This window comes from Leucoraja erinacea, chromosome 30 (assembly GCF_028641065.1).
Source record: "Leucoraja erinacea ecotype New England chromosome 30, Leri_hhj_1, whole genome shotgun sequence".
Lineage (NCBI taxonomy): Eukaryota > Metazoa > Chordata > Chondrichthyes > Rajiformes > Rajidae > Leucoraja > Leucoraja erinaceus.
This window is the reverse complement of record NC_073406.1, coordinates 4,495,765-4,518,381: the sequence shown is the minus strand read 5'-3', so window position 1 is coordinate 4,518,381 and position 22,617 is coordinate 4,495,765. Positions and strand designations below refer to the sequence as shown.

General features: G+C 42.5%; 1 protein-coding gene across 1 annotated transcript in view; it reads left to right on the top strand.

The window, feature by feature from the left end:
* atad3 (ATPase family AAA domain containing 3) overlaps positions 1-22,617 on the top strand; it is a 48,199-nt gene that overhangs the window by 14,598 nt on the left and 10,984 nt on the right. Inside the window, exons 8-14 of the mRNA XM_055659183.1 lie at positions 2,108-2,263; positions 3,553-3,609; positions 3,718-3,843; positions 12,778-12,902; positions 14,161-14,212; positions 16,383-16,453; positions 22,081-22,248. Coding sequence (XP_055515158.1) covers positions 2,108-2,263; positions 3,553-3,609; positions 3,718-3,843; positions 12,778-12,902; positions 14,161-14,212; positions 16,383-16,453; positions 22,081-22,248 — 755 coding nt within the window. The remainder of the gene's footprint in view (positions 1-2,107; positions 2,264-3,552; positions 3,610-3,717; positions 3,844-12,777; positions 12,903-14,160; positions 14,213-16,382; positions 16,454-22,080; positions 22,249-22,617) is intronic.

Below are 22,617 nucleotides of genomic sequence, written 5' to 3'. Positions count from 1 at the left end.
ATATGCTGTGAAGGACAAGATCAAAGCTGACAGCAGCAACAATTCAACCTTAAGTATTCACTAAAATAAAACTCTTGATTCACCATCACAGCGATATGCTAGTGGTTTGTTTGGTGGTATTTGTGACACCATTTTGTCTTTCCCTGCGCAACTTTTGTAAACCTTCGTTTCAATGAGTGTATCTTTGTGGAACCGCAATGCACTTCCCACGGTTTCAATATCCATCATCCTAGCACAAACATTAGTGGCGACCTGCACCTGATTCTGCTTTGCTAACAAATACGCTGCCTGCATGATGCTAGATTAATAAGAATAGAAAAAGTTGAATATGAGAAAGCTAGGCAAAAGTATGGAAGTAATACGTTTCTACCTAGAAGTTGCAAGGTTATTTATGTTCATAAGTTAGAGGAGCAAGATTAGGCCATTCAGCCCATCAAGTCTATTGCCATTCAATCATGGCAGATCCATCTTGGCCTCCACAGTCTGTGGCAATGAATTCCACAGATTCACCATCCTCTGACTAAAGAAATTAAATCTCATCTCCTTTCTAAAGGTTCGTCCTTTTATTCTGAGGCTATGGCCTCTGATCCCAGATTTTCCCACTAGTGGAAAATAATGGAGTCAGGGGATATGGGGAGAAGGCAGGAACGGGGTACTGATTGGAGAAGATCAGCTATGATCACATTGAATGGCAGTGCTGGCTCGAAGGGCCAAATGGCCTGCTCCTGCACCTATCTCCACATCTGCTCTTATCTATTCGGTAAGTTTCAATGAGGACCCTCCCCCCCCCCCCCCCCCCCCTTTATCCTTCTAAACTCCAGTGAGATTTTAATTGTAGTGTTGGTCCACATTGTATGATCCACAAATCATATCCAATCCCGGTGGTGGGTCCATTTGGCCCCAGAGCGATTACTATCCCTTGCTTACAGCCACATGGTGTCCATCACAGTGGCTTGCCTGTGGGCTCTTGACACAAAGACAGGGTTCTTGACACAAAGGGCAACTAGTAGGAGGTCTTAAACTGGAACAGGAACTATTGTTGCCACAGTTCATTCCTCAAATTTATTACGAATGGATGCTTGCATTTAACATCAGTCTAGACATTTCAAAGGGGTCTACAACTAATACTATCTGCTCTTGATCTTCTTGCAAAATATTTGTACACTGTGTCCTTTGCTCAGATTGACCTGTTCCTCATAATTAGTTCCTCATTTTAGTAATTCAGCAATGTTTCACCTGTGCTGCACTGCCAAGTTGGATAGTGTTACTTTAATATTTGGATATTAACCGACAGCTCTTTCTTCCAATTGTCTAAAAGGATTGGAGGGGTGGTATTAATTTGGAAATGCATTATTTAAATGGGTACGGTGCAGATGCCTAAATGTGATGCTGAAGACTTAGATCTATCTGGCTGAGTACTTAATGTAATTACAAGAATGGTACATTGTGATGGAGTTAATAACAATTTGTTCAACCAGCCATTGCTTTAACCCAGGGGTGGGGAACCTTTTCATGTTGGAAGGCCGCATTAAGTTAGCTGTAATCTAATAAGGCCGCATCCAAGAAACGTCAATTACATATCGGATTATTTTGTTGAATCTTCTTTTACTCTTTGGTATTTTAAATAAGTTCATTTTAAGATTAAAAATAAAAATAATAAAAGAAGAATAAAAACATATTAATAAAAATAAAAGGATTTGTTCTACAAAATTTGGATTCATTAAAAGGCCGCACTTAATGGCCTAGACAGCCGCATGTGACCTTAAGAAATTGCAAGTCAAATTGAAATTCCTGCATGTTGTATGCAGGCTATGTACGCAAAAATAAGACCAAATGCAATCGTGTTAGACCATTCATTGCTTCCTCCAATGTGATTCTTCTGTCTTTCTAAAGGTCGTTAATGCTCAAACTCAGTGCTTCATTTTTAAACTACAACAGCTTTATTCTTCCAAAATGTATAAAAGGGATTTAGCTTATTGCATTTTTCTTTCAATAAAGAGAATAGTGGTCTAGTTTTCTGCCATTTCTTGCCACTTCTAGTGATGCTTCTATGTGCCTGATGGAATCCTGTAATTTATTCTCCCCCCCCGACCAACTCTGTTTTCAGGTGGCTGGGCTGACGCTGCTGGCAGTTGGTGTTTACTCAGCCAGGAATGCTACAGGAGTGGCTGGCCGATACATCGAGGCTCGTCTTGGAAAACCATCCCTGGTTCGGGACACTTCCCGCATCACGTTAGTGGAAGCTATGAAACATCCAATCAAGGTAGGACAGCCTAAGTTGAATTAGTTTAAGAAATTATGATCTTTCCCGAGTAGAAAGATGAAGCCTGCGCGATTGTACAGCAAGAAGTACTTGCTCCATGTCTGAACCCAGAGAGCTGGCTGTGTGGTGAAGCCTCACTTCATCAGTCTTTCCTGTATAATGACTGTTTTTTGCCTAGCTCCTGTGTTGCATTTTCCCCCTTCAATAATAAGGCAATTCATTGATCTATAAGACCACCAAATGACCTTCATTTGTATATCGCATTTTTGCATTACTTTTGAGTCATTTCATTGCTCTTTGCAGCTGATGTTTCTTTTTCAGAATGTAGTCACTGTTTCTGTGTAAGAAATGTGACGGGTAACGTGTGCCAAGATTCACTCGTGTATCTAGAGTGGTGTAGGAATCCGAACTGCACAAAATTAATATATTTGATTCAGGGAAAATCTATGGCCTAGACACCATATATAATTCTCTGAAAACAGGTCCCGATTTGAAATTTGTTCAAGATTTAAGCATCTGCAATCTCAAGAGTGGTTTATTATTATATGTCCCAAACAGAATAATGAAATTCTTACTTGTAGCAGCACAACAGAATAGGTAATTCCCCCTGTGGTATTTAAACGGAAACTAATCTATACTGAAAGAGTTGGGGTGGTGGGGAGACATTAGGGGGCTTTGAGGGAAAAGTCGAGGAAGTGGGATTGTCTCAGCTTGCAGGTACACAAAAAAGCTGGAGAAACTCAGCGGGTGCAGCAGCATCTATGGAGCGAAGGAAATAGGCAACGTTTCGGGCCGAAATCCTTCTTCAGTCTCAGCTTGCTATCTGTAATTTCTCCAACTCTTTTGATTTTCTAGCTTAATGTGTGTGGATATTTTCGGCAAAGGTTGAAAAATGTTGGTTACAGTGTTTTTACTTCAGCATTCATTGTGGGTGTGTAAAGGGCCTGTCCCACTTACGTGATTTTTTTTGGCGACTTGCCAGCACGCATCATAGTCGTAGCAGGTTGCCGAAAATTCTCAACACGTTGAAAATCCGGCAGCGACCAGAAAAAGGCACGACTCTTTGGGCGACTACTCACGACCATGCAGGCGTTACCCCGTGACATGTCAAAGAGTCGAATCTTTTTCTCGTCATCGCTGGATTTTCAACATGTTGAAGATTGTCGGAGACCTGCTGCGTCTTTGACGGGTGCCAGCAAGTCACCGAAAAGATCGTGTAAGTGGGACAGGCCCTTAAAAGGGTGTACAGCATTCAATTGTGAAGATTGAACTGAATATATTTTCCCCAGGTTGGTAAGCGTTTGATGAGCAAGCCCCAGGATGCGCTGGAGGGAGTGGTGCTGAGTGTGAGTTGCTGCATTTCTGCCATTTAGTTTTCTGGCCGTATACGTCTTGGTGTCTGTGGAAATTCTTTGCTTCTAGCTTTTTCAATTAATTGTCATTTCTCTTCGTAGCCAAAACTGGAAGAACGTGTTCGAGATATTGCTATAGCAACCAGAAACACCAGGAGTAACAAGGGACTATATCGAAATATCCTCATGTATGGACCTCCTGGCACAGGGAAGACCCTTTTTGCCAAGGTAATGTCACATTGAAGCATTCACATCAGGTTTATGTATGTTACTTTCTGGGGCGGTCAAAAGTCAAAGAGCGTTTTATGATCATATGTCCCAGATAGAACAATGAAATTCTTACTTGCTGCAGCACAACAGAGTATGTAAACATAGTACACTGTAAACAATATGATAAAAAACAAGTTCAGTGTGTGTGTATATATATACACATACAAGTGCAGACACACATATTCAAAGAACAATTAATACTAGTGCAATAATAATAGTAGTCTATTGTAGGTGGTGGCCTAACACCAAAAGAACTGGGAACCCGTGTCAGTGACAGGACCGGTTGGCGTACAACCGCTAGGAAGGCGGTCAACAGTTTCAAAAACAGTCGCCGGATCCGATTCCCGTATCAGAGACAGGAGGAAGGCTGCAGCCCTAAATCCCCCCCATCCCCACAGGATCCTTCACGTGCCCCCACATGTGTAACTCACACATTGGACTCGCGAGCCACCCTCGATCCCACGAGACATGAGACTGCACAATCATGCTATCGTCGTCCACGATGGGCCACCACCACGGTTGACGGAAGAAATAATTATAGATGTTCTACAAATAGGGTGCATAACTGATCAGTTGTTTCGCCCTCCGTCCGTTCCCCTATAAAATCTTCAGGTACTGGTTACCGACCATTAAGCAAATTGTCTTCATTATATTCCTCTTTTCAGTGTCACCTCCACCCTCCCCATTGTACCCTTGAACTGCTAATTGCCCTGCAAAACCAGTGAGTCATGTCCTGATCACGAGCCCTGAGATTCCAATTAAATCTACTTTTAATTTAGGTTGTGAAAGTAAATATAGCAGTGCCTGGGAAGGTTTGCATCCCAATTACAGTTAATTTAAAATGTTGTTTTACTGTGTTTTTTTCCCCTTAATTCATCTGTTGGTAATTATTTTTATTCTTGGGTTTGGATGTTACTGGCAAGCCTAACATTTATTCCCATCCCTCCATAACCTCATGTGAATAATAAGATATACTTGTATCTGAATAGCATCTTTTAATGTTTTGGAATGTGCTATGTCATCTCCAAAGTAAATGTGAGATTTTATGACAATATAGTCCAAATTTTATGATGTCTCTTAAAGCTGTCACCTTATGAAAGGGTTTGGGAGACAATTGAAAGCAGGCACTGGTCCATTTAAGTTCAGGGATAATCAAAGAGGACATATTTGAAATAACTGTTATATTTGGGCAGTAGAAGTGTTTCTAACTGCATCTGCTCAGTTTAGTTTGTTGTCACATGTACTGAGGTACAGTGAAAAACTTTTTGTTGCGTGCTAACCAGTCAGCAGAAAGACAATACATGATTACAATCAATTCATTTACAGTGTGTATATATACATGATAAGGGAATAACGTTTACTGCAAGGTAAAGCCAGCTATGTCCGGTCAAGGATAGTCTAAGGGACATCAAAGAGGTAGATACTAGTTCAGCACTGTTCTCCGGTTGTGGTAGGATGATTCAGTTGCCTGATAACAGCTGGGAAGAAATTGTCCTTTAATCTGGTGGTGTGTGTTTTCACACTTCTATGCCTTTTAACTGATGGGAGAGGGGAGAAGAGGGAGTATCTTGTACCTGATACAGCTAGGTTGTATGTACAGTGTAGGGGATGAGTATTTGCGCTTGTCAGTGGGCTGTCATTCGATGAGCAGCTTTGTTCTTGGTGACACCGCTTCTCAATGCGGGATAATTCATTCTCTTGTTGGAAATGGCCATTGCTTGGCATTTTTATGTGGCACTGGTGTTACTTGCTACTTATCAATAGATGTTGTCTGAAACTTGTGGGTAGCAACATGTTCAATCCTTTTCTTGCCTGATGAGTTGCCATTAACAATGACCACTGCAATCATTAGCAAATATCTCCAGTTTAGACATGATGGAAGTGAAGTCATCAAATCACATGAAAGTAAGGCAGACTTGCATTCACGTGTTGCCTTAGGGTACCCCTTAGGATTTTTTCAACCAAGTAATTACGGATGATTGTCATTTAGGGGAACATAGAAGTCTGTTGATGCACTGCAGTTTCAACAAACAGCAAATGATCAATCAAAGGTAGACAAAAAAGCTGGATAAACTCAGCGGGTGCAGCAGCATCTATGGAGCGAAGGAAATAGGCAACGTTTCAGGCCGAAACCCTTCTTCAGACTGATCGGGGGCGGGGGGGGGTGGGAACAAGAAAGGATAAAGGAGGAGGAGCCCGAAGGCTGGGGGATGGGAGGAGACAGCAGGGGGACTGATGAAGTGGAGGAGACAGCAAGGACTAACAAAATTGGGAGAATTCAATGTTCATGCCCCCAGGATGCAGACTCCCCAAATGGAATATGAGGTGCTGTTCCTCCAATTTCCGGTGCTGCTCGCTGTGGCCATGGAGGAGACCCAGGACAGAGAGGTCAGAGACGGAGTGGGAGGGGGAGTTGAAGTGCTGAGCCACCGGGAGGTCAGCTTGGTTATAGCGGAACGATCGCCCAACCTCCGCTTGGTCTCACCGATATAGATCTGCTGACACCTAGAGCAGCGGACGCAATAGATGAGGTTGGAAGAGATGCAGGTAAACCTCTGTCGCACCTGGAACGATTGCTTGGGTCCTTGAACGGAGTCGAGGGGGGAGGTAAAGGGACAAGTGTTGCATCCAACTGAATGATCAATCAATGTTGTTTTAATGGTAGACACAAAATGCTGGAGTAACTCAGCGGGACAATGTCAAGAGAGGGGGACTGGAGAGAAGAAATGGGTGACGTTTCGGGTCGAGACCATTCTTCAGACGGTGTTGTTTGATGGGTGTTGGTCAAAGGAGTAGTTTTGATAAGCCAGCATGGTTTACTTTGAATTTTGCCTGAATATCTTTGATGTGAAGCTGTGAGATGGTTGGTAATATCATTCTGATTAGTACAGGTGTCAGAGGTTATGGGGAGAAAACAGGAGAATGGGGTTGGGAGGGAGAGATAGATCAGCCATGATTTAATGGCGGAGTAGACTTAGCGGGCTGAATGGCCGAATTCTGCTCCTATCTCTTATGATCTTATGAGACACGAGTTATTCTGATATCATCATTTAAACTACCATTCCCATGGCCACACACAACCTGGTGGAACTGCACCTCATTCTGCTTTTCTATCTCCAAGCTTAACGATTCACAACTCTTTATTCTTTTGGGCTCTCACCTGCCTCTACATCTTTGGCATTTGTCCAACAATTTGCCTGTACCAAATAACCCCCTCGCCTGTGTTCACCGATTGCCAGCCATGCTCTCTCCAGCCCCTCTGTCTTGACATTCTTTCCCACCCGCCTACAATCAGTGTGAAGAAGGGTTCTGACCCAAAAGAGACCCAAGGTGAATTGGTGGAAATGGCAAAGGAATATGAGGAGAGTGGTTTACTGAAATTAGAACATTTAGTGTTGGTACCATACTAAATTGAATGTGAGGGTTTTTATTTCACTGCTTATGTGGTGTGAAGAGAGAGGAGGGCGAGGTCTGCTAGCCCCCCCCCATGGATTTTTTTAATTCTAAATGACTGGATATGTATAAATGAATTTGCAGAAAGGCTGAGAATGGCATGTGCTGGAGATGAACTAAAGAGCAATATAAAGTAATTAATTTGCAGTCACGAAGCGTGTTTTCTATTCAGTTCCCTGCAGTGCTTATAAAAGCAATGAAATTGTCTTTTAATTTCAGCTACCATAGATGGTCTATTTTGATTGCTGTAATGAGGCAGTGCTGCCATTTTGGCATGCTGTGGCACTGCATACTCGATGCTTTGAGCTGGTAACCTACCGCAACAAGAGAAGTTGACTTTAACGAGAAGCGAGCAATTCGTTCAATAGTGGCACAATGACTGATACATTGTCAGGTGTTATCAAATGGTGGAAAATATTTTAAGAAGTCACTTTCAGTGTTTGAGCTTCCCGTATTATGATTAGATATGATAGACGCGCGATGTTGGCAGATGTTTGCGATCTTCAGTTGGTGAAAGATTAGGCTATAAAACAGATCCTGTTTGGTGAAACAACCATACTTTTTTTTTCTAAATGGCATCAGTGATAATGTTCAAATCATCTATTTGAAATGAATGTCCCATTAATAGACAATAGGTGCAGGAGTAGGCCATTCGGCCCTTCGAGCCAGCACCGCCATTCAATGTGATTATGGCTGATCATCCCCAATCAGTACCCCGTTCCTGCCTTCTCCCCATATCCCCCGACTCTGCTATTTTTAAGAGCCCTATCTAGCTCTCTCTTGAAAGCATCCAGAGAACCGGCCTCCACCACCCTCTGAGGCAGAGATTTCCACAGACATTAATAAAGTGAACCCTGTCTCAAGACATCGGGGGCAGTGTTCGGAATACTGTCTGTGCAACTGCTTTGACAGGTGGTTTGTTTTATTAATTGAGGATGTTTCTTACACTGGGTGGGATAATGTTGTATGTCAGATTGGTTGCATGAGACTTGATTGCTGAGTGCGTGCAGTGGTGCTTTAGTGGTTAGCGTGTGGTACTTTCTTACCAGCTTTGCAACGTGCTGAGTCGTCATATTTCCTTCCCTGGGGCAGATATTTAGTAGCATCGCCCGCAAAGTGAACACCAGCAGGAAAATATCATTTACTCGTCTAATAACTACACTGCCTCGACTTGTGACAGTTTCACAGGATTCCACCGCTGCAAATAGCCCAGCTGCCTAATCGCTTCAGTTGTGGAGACTTTCATCCACACTTGTAACTGCATAAAAGAACATTAGCCCTAAATTACAGAGAGTCATGGGGCTATATTTAGAAAGCATTCTCTTTATGTAATGCTGCAGTGACTCGGTTTATACCAGCGCTGGAGAAGTTGTGCTGGCCTTTGAAGTAGAGCCAGAATCTTAATGTAATTGTATGCTACAGCATTAACTCGACTCTTGATGTAACTATTTCTATCCAATTATCTTTAAAAAATCTTGCTTCACTGTGCACATTCTAACAGCCTCTTCCATTGTTCGTTTTTTTATATCCACAGTTATAATGAAAATTTGTAAATCTTTACCCACTGTAATCTCATGGGATTAGCAATGTCACGGCACCTCTATTGGTGGGTAGCCAAAATCTATAGTGGGCCAGATGGTAAAGGTGGTGTTGATTATTGATGTGGATGTAGACATTTATCATTCCAATATAAAATAGTAATATGTGAGAACTTCAAAATATGGAATTCGGTTCTATTTAGATGATAAGAAGGGTCTCGATCCATTCCTTCTCTCCAGAGATGCTGCCTGTCCCCCTGAGTTACTCCAGCTTTTTGTATCTATAAGATGCAAATGCTGGGTTTAAAACACATTGAATACATTGTCTATGGGGTGTGGATTTTGAGAAAGGACCTTAAAGATAACGGCTATGTTGTGGCTCTGCCAGATACCTGCATTTGATCCTGACCTCTGTGTGGAGATTGCACCTTCTCTCTGTGACCACATGGATTTCCACAGATGCTCTGGTTTCCTCCCACATCCCAAAGGCCATGTTGGTTTGTTGGGTAATTGGCTCTTTATAAACTGCCCCTAGTATGTAGGGAGTGGACGAGTAAATGGGATAACATAGAGCTAGTGTGAGATGGTCGGCATGGCTCGGTTGGGTCGAAGGGCCTGTTTCCATGCTGCATCTTTTCAATCAATCAATCAATTTATAGAAAGAAACCATTTAAATGAATTTAAGGCTCTTAGAAAAATACTATGTTACAGCTGCAAGCTGACTCCTGAATAGTGTTTCCTGCTCAATGCCAAGGTTAATGACGTCTTATTGGGGATGCACAAGTAGTTGAGGATGAAAGATGCAGCGTCGTGGACCATGTCTGAGCCAGTGATACATGGGGCTAAGGTGTTTTGGTGAAGAGGAATTAAAAATTTTGGGTTCAAATTTTAAAAGGGGGACCAATGACTTGGTAGATAGACCCTGGATGACTCTCTGAGCCACATACAAATGGGTACAATGTCACTGAATACATAGTTAATTGCTCTGGGGGAATGGGGGTCGATTCATGGGATACTGACACCAATACTGCAGAAACAGAGAGCTGCTCCAGTGTGCGATGGCCTTGATTTGAATCTGGCTGAGACGTGTGCCCGAGTAAATTGGAAAAACCTGACAAACTAAGTAGTGGGTGGGTGAGGTTGGTTGTTTTAGTGAGGGCCAAGGTGATAGTGCAGGGTCGCAAAGTAATAATGATAATTGGAGTTTATCAGCCGCAGCGTTAGGGAATTGAAGTCAAAGTGGGGAAATTGGTAAAATAAATTTTAGAGCTATTTATCTCAATTCTTGCAGCCAGGTGAATTGGAATTAATGGCTGTTGTTTTGTACCATGGCGACATGGTTGCTAAGGGATGTGTTAAATATTTTAATATTTCTGGGAGTTAAATATTTCAGGATACATTTAAAAGGGAGAGACAAGATTATTTTTAAAAAGCTCTGATCAATGCTACAGCAGTGATTTGGATTAGAGAATGAAGTATAGATTACAATTTGCTGGTAACACAAGGCTGGGTGACAAGGTGGATTTGGAGAGGCTTCAGGAGCATGTGAAAGGCTATGTGAATGAATAAGGTCTTGGCAAATATAATATAGAAAAGTAACATGATCACAAAATAGCAGAGGAGTTGAGGTTTTTTTATAATGGTAAGAGGGGAAACGGTATGCATGCCCCTAATTGAAAGAAGAATCTTGCTGCAGTTAGCTGAGAATACACCTGAAATATTGTGCATTGATTTGGTTTCCTAAGGATATACTTGATTTTTAAAAAAGGTAGCTGGGTTGATACTTGGTGGGGAAGCAGTCCAAGGGGATGTTAAGCAGTCCGCATTCTTGTGTTTGGAAGAATGTTAGATCTAGAATGCAGTAAAGAAATAACAGAGTGAGGTTGAGTTAAGTGTACGTGACAGCATCTCTAAGGGAAGTAGGTGTGAAGGAGGTGATTGCTTCAGCAGTGTTGATAGCAGTGGGGGAGAAGCAATTCTTAACATATTAAGCGATTTGAGGAATATGAGGTTAGTACAAGAAAGTGGTTTAGTTTGGAGATATAGAGCGGAAACAGTCCCTTCGGCCCACCGAGTCCACGCCAGCCAGCAATTTCCCCCTACACTGGCACTATCCGTACACACTAGGGATAATTTACAATCTTTACTGAAGCCAATTAGCCTACAAACATGTACCGTTCTACCCTTGAAGCAGAAGATTAAATCTTAATTTGTGAGGTGGAGGAGCGGTTATGATGGACCCAATGGCTACCTATTTTTTCCAGTATACGGTATTGGTTGGCTGATACACAATTATAAGTATGTCTGCACTTTAATGGTCACCTGCTATTGCAGCTACATCTGTGCATATCAAATGCCTTTGTTTTTATAATGAATAAATGATACATTTACGTGACATATTGTAACCATGGAGCATGTCGTTAGGTCAGAGCTGCTGATAAAGTCAAGACTATTGTGGAATATGAATGACAAGTTAGTAAGATCATTATAACTTATGACCTTACTAAGTTGCCATTCATATTCCAAGTGTTAGTAGCAGAATTGGGCCATTCGACCCATCGAGTCTACTCCGCCATTCAATCATGGCTGATCTATCTCCCCCTTCTAACCCCATTCTCCTGCCTTCTGCCCATAACCCTTGACACCCAGACTAATCAACTAAAAATAAGAGCAGCAATCCATCCCCAAGGTACATCTACTGAAGAGTCGGGGATGCGGAATGATAACACATTAGTTCTGTGGAGAGACAAATAATATGTAGGCCGACACTTCATGAGTAGAGTGTGTAATACTTGGCAACGTGATGACTGGTATTAAACACCGTTATAAATCTATTGTTGCTGTTAAAGCAGCCAAAAGGTTCAGCAATAATAAGATTGTAGAAATAGCTTTTCCAGTTCAGTGATTTAAAGGATCACCAAAGACAATGGCCATTAAAAGATGCTTCAGAACAAATCAAAGGACTAAGTCGCCAGTGCTTTTTGATTAATTGACTTGAGTATTTTGCAATTGGTTTTCACTCGAGGCTGGTGCTCTAGTCCAGCACTTTCTGGGTGTTGCTCCAGTTGGTCGAGTCGGATGTTTAACTGAGATCCCACCTGCTCTTCCCCCCCCACCCCGTAGATGTAAATGATCCCAAAGTACAATCTGAAGAAAAGCAATCTTAATTTTCCCAGTGTTCTTCCAATATTAGTTTAATTTAACAATGCATTGTGGAAACAGTGCCTCCAGCACAGCGGGTCCGTGCCGACCAACGACCACAACTGCACTAGTTCTGTGCCTCACACTAGGGCTAATTTACACAAGCCCATGAACCTACAAACATGCACATCTCTGGAATGTGGGAGGAAACCGGAGCAGCTCGAGAAAACCCACGCGATTACGGAGAACGTACAAACTCCGTGCAGACAGCATCCGTGGTCATGATCAAACCCATGTCTCTGGTGCTATAAGGAGGCAACTACCGCAACGTCACTGTGCCATCCGATATTCTTCACTGCCACTTCTCTCAAAAAATCAGATTGCTGCATCTGGAAATGTTTCATTGTGACAGTGACTGCACCGTTAAGTATTTCATTAACTGAAATGTACTTGGGTGGTGTCCAGCATGTAAACAAAAAAAATCCTCCAAAAATATACACAGAGCAGTTCAGGTCCTTTGGCCCACAATGACCATGCCGGTCATTATGTAAAATTATTCTCCTCTGTCTGCATGTGATCCATATCCCTCCAATCCCTGCATAATAGCCTCTTAAATGTCACTATCATATCTGACTCCACCAACCCTGGCAGCTCGTTGTATGTGTGTGTAAAAAAAACTTCCCATGCGCATCTCCTTAAAACCAGGAAAGATAGTTGGAAATCATCTCCTTACCTTTTGTGGTGTTGCTTTTCTCAACAGAAACTAGCTGTACATTCCGGTATGGACTACGCTATCATGACTGGAGGTGACGTGGCCCCCATGGGACGTGAAGGTGTCACAGCCATGCACAAGGTCTTCGACTGGGCCTCCAGCAGCCGGAGGGGGTGAGTTTCTGTCCGTTTTGTGGGTGGGAGAGAGGGTCACATTTCATTATTATATTCCATTTTTGTTAACGTTGCAGTCTTAAGTAATTGTACTTTATGTAAGGTTCAGTTTAATTGATTGTCACTTGTACCGAGGTACAGTGAAAAGCTTTTGCTGCGTGCTGGCCAGTCAGCGGAATGACAATACATGATTACAATCGAGCCATTTAGAGCGTATAGATACATGATAGGGGAATAACGGTTAGAGCGAGGTTAAGCCAATAAAGTCCGAGGGTCACCAATGAGGTAGATAGTATTTCAGGATCGTTCTCTAGTTGTGTTAGGATTATTCAGTTGCCTGATAACAGTCGGGAAGAAACTGTCCCTCAATCTGAAGTTGTGCGTTTTCACACTTCTGTCCTTTCACTCGATGGAAGAGGGAGAGGCCAGGGTGTGACTCATCATTGATAATGCTGCTGGCCTTGCCAAGGCAGCATGAGGTATAAATGGAGTCAATGGAAGGGAGGTTGGTTTGTGTGATGGTCTGGGCAGCATCCACAATTCGCTGCAATTTCTTGTGGGCTTGCGTGGATCAGTTAGTCTTGTATGAATGATGTTTGAGGCAATAATGCTGACAAGAGTTTATCAGTGCGGTGAAGATTAACTCCACTGGGCCGCTGAGTTACTCAAGCATCTTGTGTCTGTTTCTGGAATAAACCAGCATCTGCAGATCCATCCTGCACGAAGATGAACTCCTGCTGTGTGAGCTGTCTACTTACATGGCCGTGATGTCTTTCAACTTCATTCGTGTTGCTTTTGTGCTGGGGAGAAGAAAGAAGTCTCCAAAGATTTGTACTATTTGTCCCATTTATTCCACCTGCTACTTTCTTCCACATTGAGTGTCAAGTGAATTAAGTAGCAAAAATATAAGCAGCATTGTACCTATATAGTGACTTTCATTTTCTTTATTTATTTTGTAAGCTTGGAGCAGTGGTCATGTTTTAAAGAACATGGGACGATTCAAATCCCTTATTTGTAGGCGTTAGTCAACTAAAACCTTCATTTTAATTTTAGCGAGGCCTACACTTGTTCCACGTGTGCCTGCGTATTTAAATATACTGATGTAACTTGCTTGTGCGCTGGGAATGTTTTATTGTTGGGCCAGTATTCTTGGCTTCTGAGACACTTAAGTCCAAAAGGAATGAATTGTGTTTGTCTTTTTTGATTTGAATATTTCAATGTGTGACGTCAATGGCAATAAATTGTCTCCTGCACGCAGGCTTTTGCTGTTTGTGGATGAGGCGGATGCATTCCTTCGAAAGAGATCTACGGTAAGTAGTTTACCCACATACACCTGCATTTTTAACCCATGCCAGGAAGTGCTGCTCTTGCATTAGTCCTGATCTGTTTTGAGCATTTTCTTTTTTTTAAGTTAAATTGTGGAGAAATGTCTTTCCATTGCAACTTGATTAATGTTTAATTGCTTCCCCAGTTGTAATTCTGCCTGGGTTAGTTCAATGTGAGACTGAGCCTTTGCTAATAGGGGCACAGTTTAAAGTAGATGTACGGGCATGTTTTTTTAATTACACAGAGGGCGATGGGTGCCCGGAACGCGCTGTTAGGGATAGTGAAGGTAGATATGATGGTGGGGTTTAAGTGGCTTTTAGATAGGCACATGGATATGTAGTGAGATTCATCATGTGTAAGCAGATGAGATTAGTTTATCTTGGCATCATGTTCGACACAAACATTGAGTGTTTCTCCACTGTCCCTGCTGCTCAGCCTATTCTCTGACCAGGTCAGGAACTTGCCTTGAAATTGACATATCAGGATTTTTTACTAGATAGAAATGCATAGTCTTGGGCACTTGTGACTATTTTACTCTCTCCTTCAAATATTCAACAAGGTTCTTCATGTTTGACCCATCTTTTACAAACCTTCACTGGCTAATGAAACTGAGTTTTCAAAGTGACCAGTCATTTTATCCTTTTATGGACTAGTAATTTCTTGACACCAGAAGCTGGTCTACAATTCACCTTGACTTTCTAAACAGTGGAATGATGAGTAATGTTATTGTCTGAAGACACTAATCCTGAGCCGAGAAGAATTCAGAATATTATGATTAAAATGGTTGTTCTCAGCCATTCCATTTAATACTGATAATAAACACCATCAGCTTCTGGTAATTTATCACTCTCAAGGCAGTTGTCCAATATATCATTTGCTTCCATAAATGCGGATATAAAGTAATCATTTCACAATGCCATCTATTTATTTTTATTGACAAAATCAGTCATCTGTTTACAAAGGCCCTATATTCATCCTGACCTTCTTTCCCAACAGTTAAGAATTGATGTTGACTGTATTTTGATTTGATTTTTGTGTTCTCGTGGATTAAAGCTTGATCTATCAGCTTCACTATCTCCTTCTGTTCGTTTGGTCTAGCTCCTAGTTGTAGGAATCTATATTATCTATGTTGAACTCTTGGTGGTGCTTTTTCTGTTAACTTAATGTCTACACGTTTTTAATTATCCATCTAGTTTTAACGCAGCTAATGATTTTACCTGTTAGTGTTTGTACATTAGTTCTGTAAAATGCTTTGTGGGCGCCTGCCGTTGATCTATAGTCCGCTGTCCTATAACGCTTTTTTTTTCACTTTATTATGAATGGGGTTTTTTCTCCTCATTGCCATTTGAGAGACTTTGTCGCCCTTTTACAAGTCTCCCTTTTTCAAACACGACACTGTTGGTTCTTGCATTTAACTTGTTGTTGGTGAAGCCATAACGCATGGAAACAGGCCCTTCAGCCCAACTTGTCCATGACAACCAAGATGCCCCGTCTAAACTAGTCCCATTAACTTACATTTAACCCATATCCCTCTAACCCTTTCCTGTCTATGTACCTGTCCAAATGGCACTTTAAATGTTGTTGCCGCAGCCGTTGCCTCAACTACTTCATCTGGCAGCCCGAAACGTTGCCTATTTCCTTCGCTCCATAGATGCTGCTGCACCCGCTGAGTTTCTCCAGCCTTTTTGTGTAACCTACCATTCCATATACCCGCTGCCCTCTGGCACAGTTGCCCCTCAAAGTTGCCCTCACCTTAAACCTATGTCTAGTTTTTGATTCCTATACACCGGGAAAAAGAGTCTGTGCATTCACCTCATGATTTTATACACCTCTATGAGATCACCCCACAGCCTTCCGCGCTCCAATTAACAAAGTCCCAACCTGCCCAACCTCTCCCTAAATCAGTAAGTAGGTTCCTGACATGAAACGTCGCCTATTGAAAGTGTTCTCCAAAGATCCTGCATGACACGCTGAGTTGCTCCAGCACTTTGTGTCTTACCTTAAAGCAATGAGTCCCGGCAACATCCCCATAAATCTTCTCTACACTCTTTAATGACGTCTTTCCTATAGCGTTGATAAATGTTTGTGCATCATTAACTTGGAACTTGGGAAGATGCTTCTTGTTCATCTCCCTCTTACCTTGTATTTTTACAGGAAAAAATCAGTGAAGATCTGAGAGCAACATTAAATGCGTTCCTCTACCGAACCGGGGAGCAAAGTAACAAGTAGGTATTGGTCTTGATACCCAAAGTGGCTGAGAGTTTAACCCACTAAACCACCATCTGAAGGAAAGAAAAATTGCTAGAATCTAGACCAAAAACAAAATGTTAAATTCCACCCCCCGTGGTGCCCAGCGGTCCCGGAAATCCCCCAGGGTGCCAGTGGACAGCACGTAGTCCATCTCCAGTACCAACCGGGCACAGACATAACCGCAGAAAAGGGGCAGGCAACTGGCTCGGGCATAGCCTTCTTCCGCCTGGCGCTGTGACTCGCGGATGGCCAGCTTGGCCAGCCCCAGGAGTAACCCAACCAGGCCTATCGTCCCCTCCCCTCTACACACAGGGTGTCCAAAGATGAGGATGGTGGGTGAGAAATGCAGCCAGAAGGCAAGGAGCAGCCCCTTTAGGTATTGGAACGGGGGCTGCAACCTCTCACACTCCATATATACGCGGTACACAGACTCTTCCAGCCCACAAAAGTGGCTGGCGAGTGGGTGAACCACAGGTTGCAGGGGACTCCCCGGGGCAGTACCTTCCCCCCCAGTTACCCGATGTAGAGGGGGAGAATCCCTACAAGGCCCTCTCGCGACCAACAGGCAACACTGGGCGCCGCTTTGTGTCCGGATGGTGGTGCGGCTGCAACATTGGGTCGACACGGCTGTTGTTGCGGCTCCCGTTGTAGCCCCTGGCCGACGGCTCTTTCTTCAGGCGCGGTTGATCACCGTGAGGCTCGCCCTCTTCACACCAGCTGCTGCTTCTACCTGTCGCCCATTGCTTTGTCCACTCCCCCCCCCTCCACTACCGCTGTCTTCTCCCCCGCGGTCACCGACATCTTTCACAAAGTAGACGGAGGAGGCGGTGATGGAGGGGGGAGTGGACGGCCGACGGAAGATGCGGCAGGGGGGGGGGGGGGGGGGGGGGAGTCGCATGGTGATCAACACGTTCTGATTGTTACTTATATTAGCAAATACCTTTTAAAAAATTCATTCAAAACTTCAATCTGCTTGTTTGATGTGGATGCAGTTCTCCTTCCAGGCACCCGTGGCCCTTTGACGATGGGCACCTAATGCAAAATGCTGAACTCACTTTATAAATGAGGCATTAGTTTGCGTCGTAATTGTCTTTTTTTCTTTTAAGTACCGTTCCTAAACACAAGACGGAGCAATAAAATCCTTGCCGTAATCCTGTATCAAAACAATTGGAACAGAGTATTGCTGGTTTTCACTTCAGGCAATGAAGTAGACTATTTTTAGGGTATGGGAGGGTTTAATATGTACACACCTGTCAAGGCAATGTTTTGCTGTCTACAAGGGTGGATTGCCACAATTGTAGCTTGCCCTCCTTGCCATTTAGTGCAATCTTTGCACTTTGTTTTTTTGGGAAATCTAATTGCAGCATGCTAATACTGCCATTCACAGTAAATATAATTGCAGTATAGGGATGAATACATCTGCTTCATGTCAATGTGGTTTTACAATGATTGTACAACATCTTGAATGTTAATGCACCTGCCGGTTAGAAGCCTTATCAGCTCTTTCCAGCCGACCTCTGTCATACCTCCAGCTTATTGATTGGCACACAAGCTTGATGTTTAAAATAGCTGAAGGGTAAATAACTGTCTAAAGTAAGAATACGTTACAGTTCAACTCCAAGCAACTGAACCCGTTAATAAGCAGCCGGTGATAGTTTCAGCTGGAGGGGAATTTTCTGATCTTGGTTAATGCTTGCAGGTCTGTGGTTTGAAAAATCTATCTTGTTTTATTGTTCCAAATCTGATGCAATCTCACGGTTTTACACAAGGTGAGGAGCTGTGATAGGATTTTAAGGTCAACAAATATAGCAATAAGGAGTCGAGAAAGCTGGAGTAACTTAGTGGGTCAGGCAGCATCTGGGGAGAAAAGGAATAGGTGAAGCTTTGGGTCGAGACCCCGCCTCTGAACGTCAACTATTCCTTTTCTCCAGAGATGCTGCCTGACTCGCTGAGTTCTGGCTTTTTGTGTCTATCTTCGGTACAAACCAGCATCTGCAGTTCCTTTCTACACAAAGCAATGGGAGTGCTTTGCTTTGGGTTGGCTCAAAGGCAGCTTCAAAGCATATTTCAGTGTCCTCCTAACCCCAGCTGTGCATGTTTACATATGAAGTCCAATGCGATCTATTCCAGATTTGCTTTCATGCTCTGCAAATCTTTAAGTGGTGGTGATACTGATTTGGCTCTGAGCTGTTCCTGAGCCCAGTGGTAGGATTGTGGTGCATTACCCCCTCCCTCTGTGTCCCCACAGTTCGTAAGCTTTCTCCAAAGAATCAATGTATTAATTTTGCTGGTGCAAATTGTCCTCTGTCGCATTCATGTACAGATGTAAATGATATCCCTCTATTGTAATGTAGGTTGCAGCAGTTACGGTTACTACTGATATCTGAACACCAATGAGCTGTGCCCTGCTGAGCCAGCTTTCTGGTTAGAAGAGAAAATAATTTTACCTCAGTCGTTTAAGCAAAGCAGCGATAGAAAGAGGAAAGTTATTCTATATTCAAGACCCTGACAGGCATTTGTTTCTGAATCTCATCATTAACCCATCATTTGAATTATAAATGGAGAAGGAAGGCCAATTGCCAATATTTTGCCATCAGCAATGAAGGAACTGCTACAGTCCTTTTCGGAGCGATGATTTAGACAACCAAGCGGGAAATAAAAATTGCATGAGATTGAGGGGGAAGAAAATTTAATCATAAAACAGAACATAATTGTTTTTAATAAATAAACAACATTCTGATGCCCCTTGCTGAGTTTAATTTTTCACGACCAGGGTGCGTTTTCAATGGTAATTGGGGGGTTTAAAATTGTATCTTTTCAGCTCCCCGACACTTGTTTCAGAATCTTCTTCATTACCCCCTCTTTGCTTGTCAAAGATTCTTAAATTTTTAATCTTAAATTCACAGGCTTTAGTGCACCTACTTTAGGTTTTATTTATTACTGAAATAACATGTTCAATATATATATTTTTTTAATAACTCCTGCACAGCACCTCTAGGAAGTTAAAGGTAGACAAAAAGGCTGGAGAAACTCAGCGGGTGAGGCAGCATCTATGGAGCGAAGGATATAGGCGACGTTTCAGGTCGAGACCCGTGCTTTTTATCTGATGGCAAAGAAAAACAATTTCTGGGCTGAAACACATTGATGTGGTGTAAGACCAATTCACCAAGGCCTGATGCTGGGTGATTCACAGTTAAGCCCAGATGATGGACAATCCAAAAGAGGAGCCACCCATTGCTCCAGGCTATCTTTTGCGCAACAAATAAGAGAGCAAATTAACATGAGAAAATAATTGAGGACCACTGTATGTTCCTCCTCCTGCTCATAACTATTCCATTATTGGCCAAATAAAAAAATTGATTTAAAACCCAAGAGCTACTGTTGATTCAGAAATACATGCAGTTGTGTTGGTGCCAATCCTGCTAGGATTGCAAAGGAAGCTGGAATGCTTGTGTAAAATATCATAGTATGTGACGTAATTTATGTAACCAAGGTATTTGAACAGTATCCTATCTGCACGTAACTCTAAAGTCTAATTAATTGATTTACATTGAGGTACATCTTTAAAGCAGAGGACTTTATTGCTTCTCGTCTCTGTTGCAAAGTCGCATTCCTTTGCGAGCTGCAGCTGTTCTGACAATCGATGCTTGGGCAGTGTGGAGTATTGACTTCCTTTGTAGATGTTCACCTTGACTGAGATCGGATGTATTGAGTACTTGTAAAGCGGTTTCCCCCCCCCAGTGAGTCAGCTCTGCGACAAAGACTAGGTTCCCGGGTAGCGTATAATGCGAGTAGTGGACATTGGTTAGCGGGGATTCATTTCAGCAGTTTATGTCACATCTCCCCGCACTCTCCAAGTAAAGTGTAGAGTACGGAAATGCTACAGAAGTGTTGTAATTAGGGTTGTCTGAAGAAGGGGTTTGACCCGAAACGTTGCCTATTTCCTTTGCTCCAGAGATGCTGCCTCACCCGCTGAGTTTCTCCAGCATTTCTGTCTACCCATAACATTTATCCAACTCGATTTCCATTCCTGAAGCAAAGCAATGTATATGTGAGAATTTGAAATAAAGATTCTAGCATCTCCAGTTTCTTACCAAAACAAGGACATGTTATAAATACTGAGAGATGGGGTGTCTTCTGTTCAATCAAAGAAAGGTCCCGACCCGAAATGTACCCTGTCCATTCCTCCCTTATTGGTGCCTGGGCCACTGAGTTACTCCAGCCTTTTCTGTTTACCAAGGAGTCTACTATCATCGTACATTTTGACATTCTTTATAAGATGCTCTCAATTTGTGTCAACTTCATTTATTTTTCTTTCCTCAAGCTAATCACTCCCTCCTATTGTCTCGGCTTCACTTAGAAGTCACTTTCTGTGGTGGAGGGTCAGTGCTTGTGGAATCCACACCTGAGCAGTCAACATTTCCCACAGGAGGGAAGAAAATTCAATTTCAAAGATGCTGTGCTAAGCATTTTTTTTTTTTTTTAATGTGAATCTTACAATAGGATGCCTTTGTTATTAACCATAAAGAGTTCCCGCGCGTATATATTCTTGTAATTTTCCTTCGATGAATATTATTCTTCATCTTGCCCATCGACTGCAATTATCAATAGCCGCTTAACCAGAAAGATGGTTGTTTTATAATATCTTAAAATAAAATGGCCCACTTGTCAGGGATCCACACTAGTATTTTATCCATTCGTGCCAGCCTTTAGAGAAAATATTTCCATTAAACCAGCAGCTTTAATGTTGCCACATAATATCTCATCAGATCAGGACTCATACGCTACTAGCTGTTTTATATCACAAAGTACATTCTCTAAACAAAAGCACAAATTTGATTATGTTTATCTATAATTGTGTGGTTGACTATGTTCAATCAATGATGGTATTGTATGAAGGGTACACAAAAATGCTGGAGAAACTCAGCGGGTGCAGCAGCATCTATGGAGCGAAGGAAATAGGCAACGTTTCGGGACACTTATCTTCTCGACTTTTGGTATTCAGGTCCTGCGAAATATATCTTCTATGATTCTTCAGAAACAAAGTTAAGGGCTGACCCAAGCAATTTCATTCTGTGCATCTTCCCAATCCTAGTGTCCGGCTGCTTTGTGGTGTTTTTTAAAGTGGTATAGAGACGGGTTAGTGGGACTAAGGGAAAAAAGTTGTTCGGCACGGACTTGTAGGGCCGAGATGGCCTGTTTCCGTGCTGTAATTGTTATATGGTTATATGGTTATTATATGTTGTTACATGGTTATATGGTTATACGGATGAATGTGAATATGGTTAACGGATGAATGTGAAACCTGGCCTGGGTTATATGTGAATGTCACAATGAATTATGAAGTGAAAAGCATTGCAATCAATTGCTCCAGTTTCCTCCCACACCATGAAGACATGCAGCCTCTGTAAATTGCCCCTAGTGTAGATGAGAAAGTGGGATAACATAAAACTAGGGTGAATGGGTGGGCCAATGGACCTGTTTCCATGCTGTATCTCTAAACTAAACTAATTCCACAGTGATGTACTAACCTGCCTTCATAGATTTGTTGAAATGACATCTTAGTACTTCTACTTATAGATGTCTCGTCTGCTTCTAACAGGTTTATGTTGGTGTTGGCCAGCAATCAACCAGAGCAGTTTGACTGGGCCATCAATGACCGTATTGATGAGATTGTTAACTTTGGTCTACCTGGGCTGGAGGAGAGGGAGCGGCTGGTGAGGTTGTACTTTGACAAATATGTCCTGAAACCTGCCACAGAAGGAAAACAGTAAGTCCTCTATCTTGCTGAAGTGAATTGTGTTTGGGGGAATACAATGCAGACTTGCTATGATCATTTTTCTGCTTTTTCAACAATTTTTTTCTAAATTTTCTCTCTCCCATTCCCAACCTCATTTTGACAGGCCTTACCTTCAGCTACTTTTAAAGATTGAATTTCTTATATTTTATGTAACACTCATTATTTTCCCATTGCTTACCTGTGTCCCAGCCCGTCCTCTTTCACCCCTATATCCCCCCCCCACCCCTCCCTTTGGCTTTACATTTCACTCCACTTTCGCTCCTTATCCAAAACCCTTATGTTCACTTTTTGTCTCATTTGCATCTCTTGCCTTTCTCCACATGTCTGCCCCCTCACCTA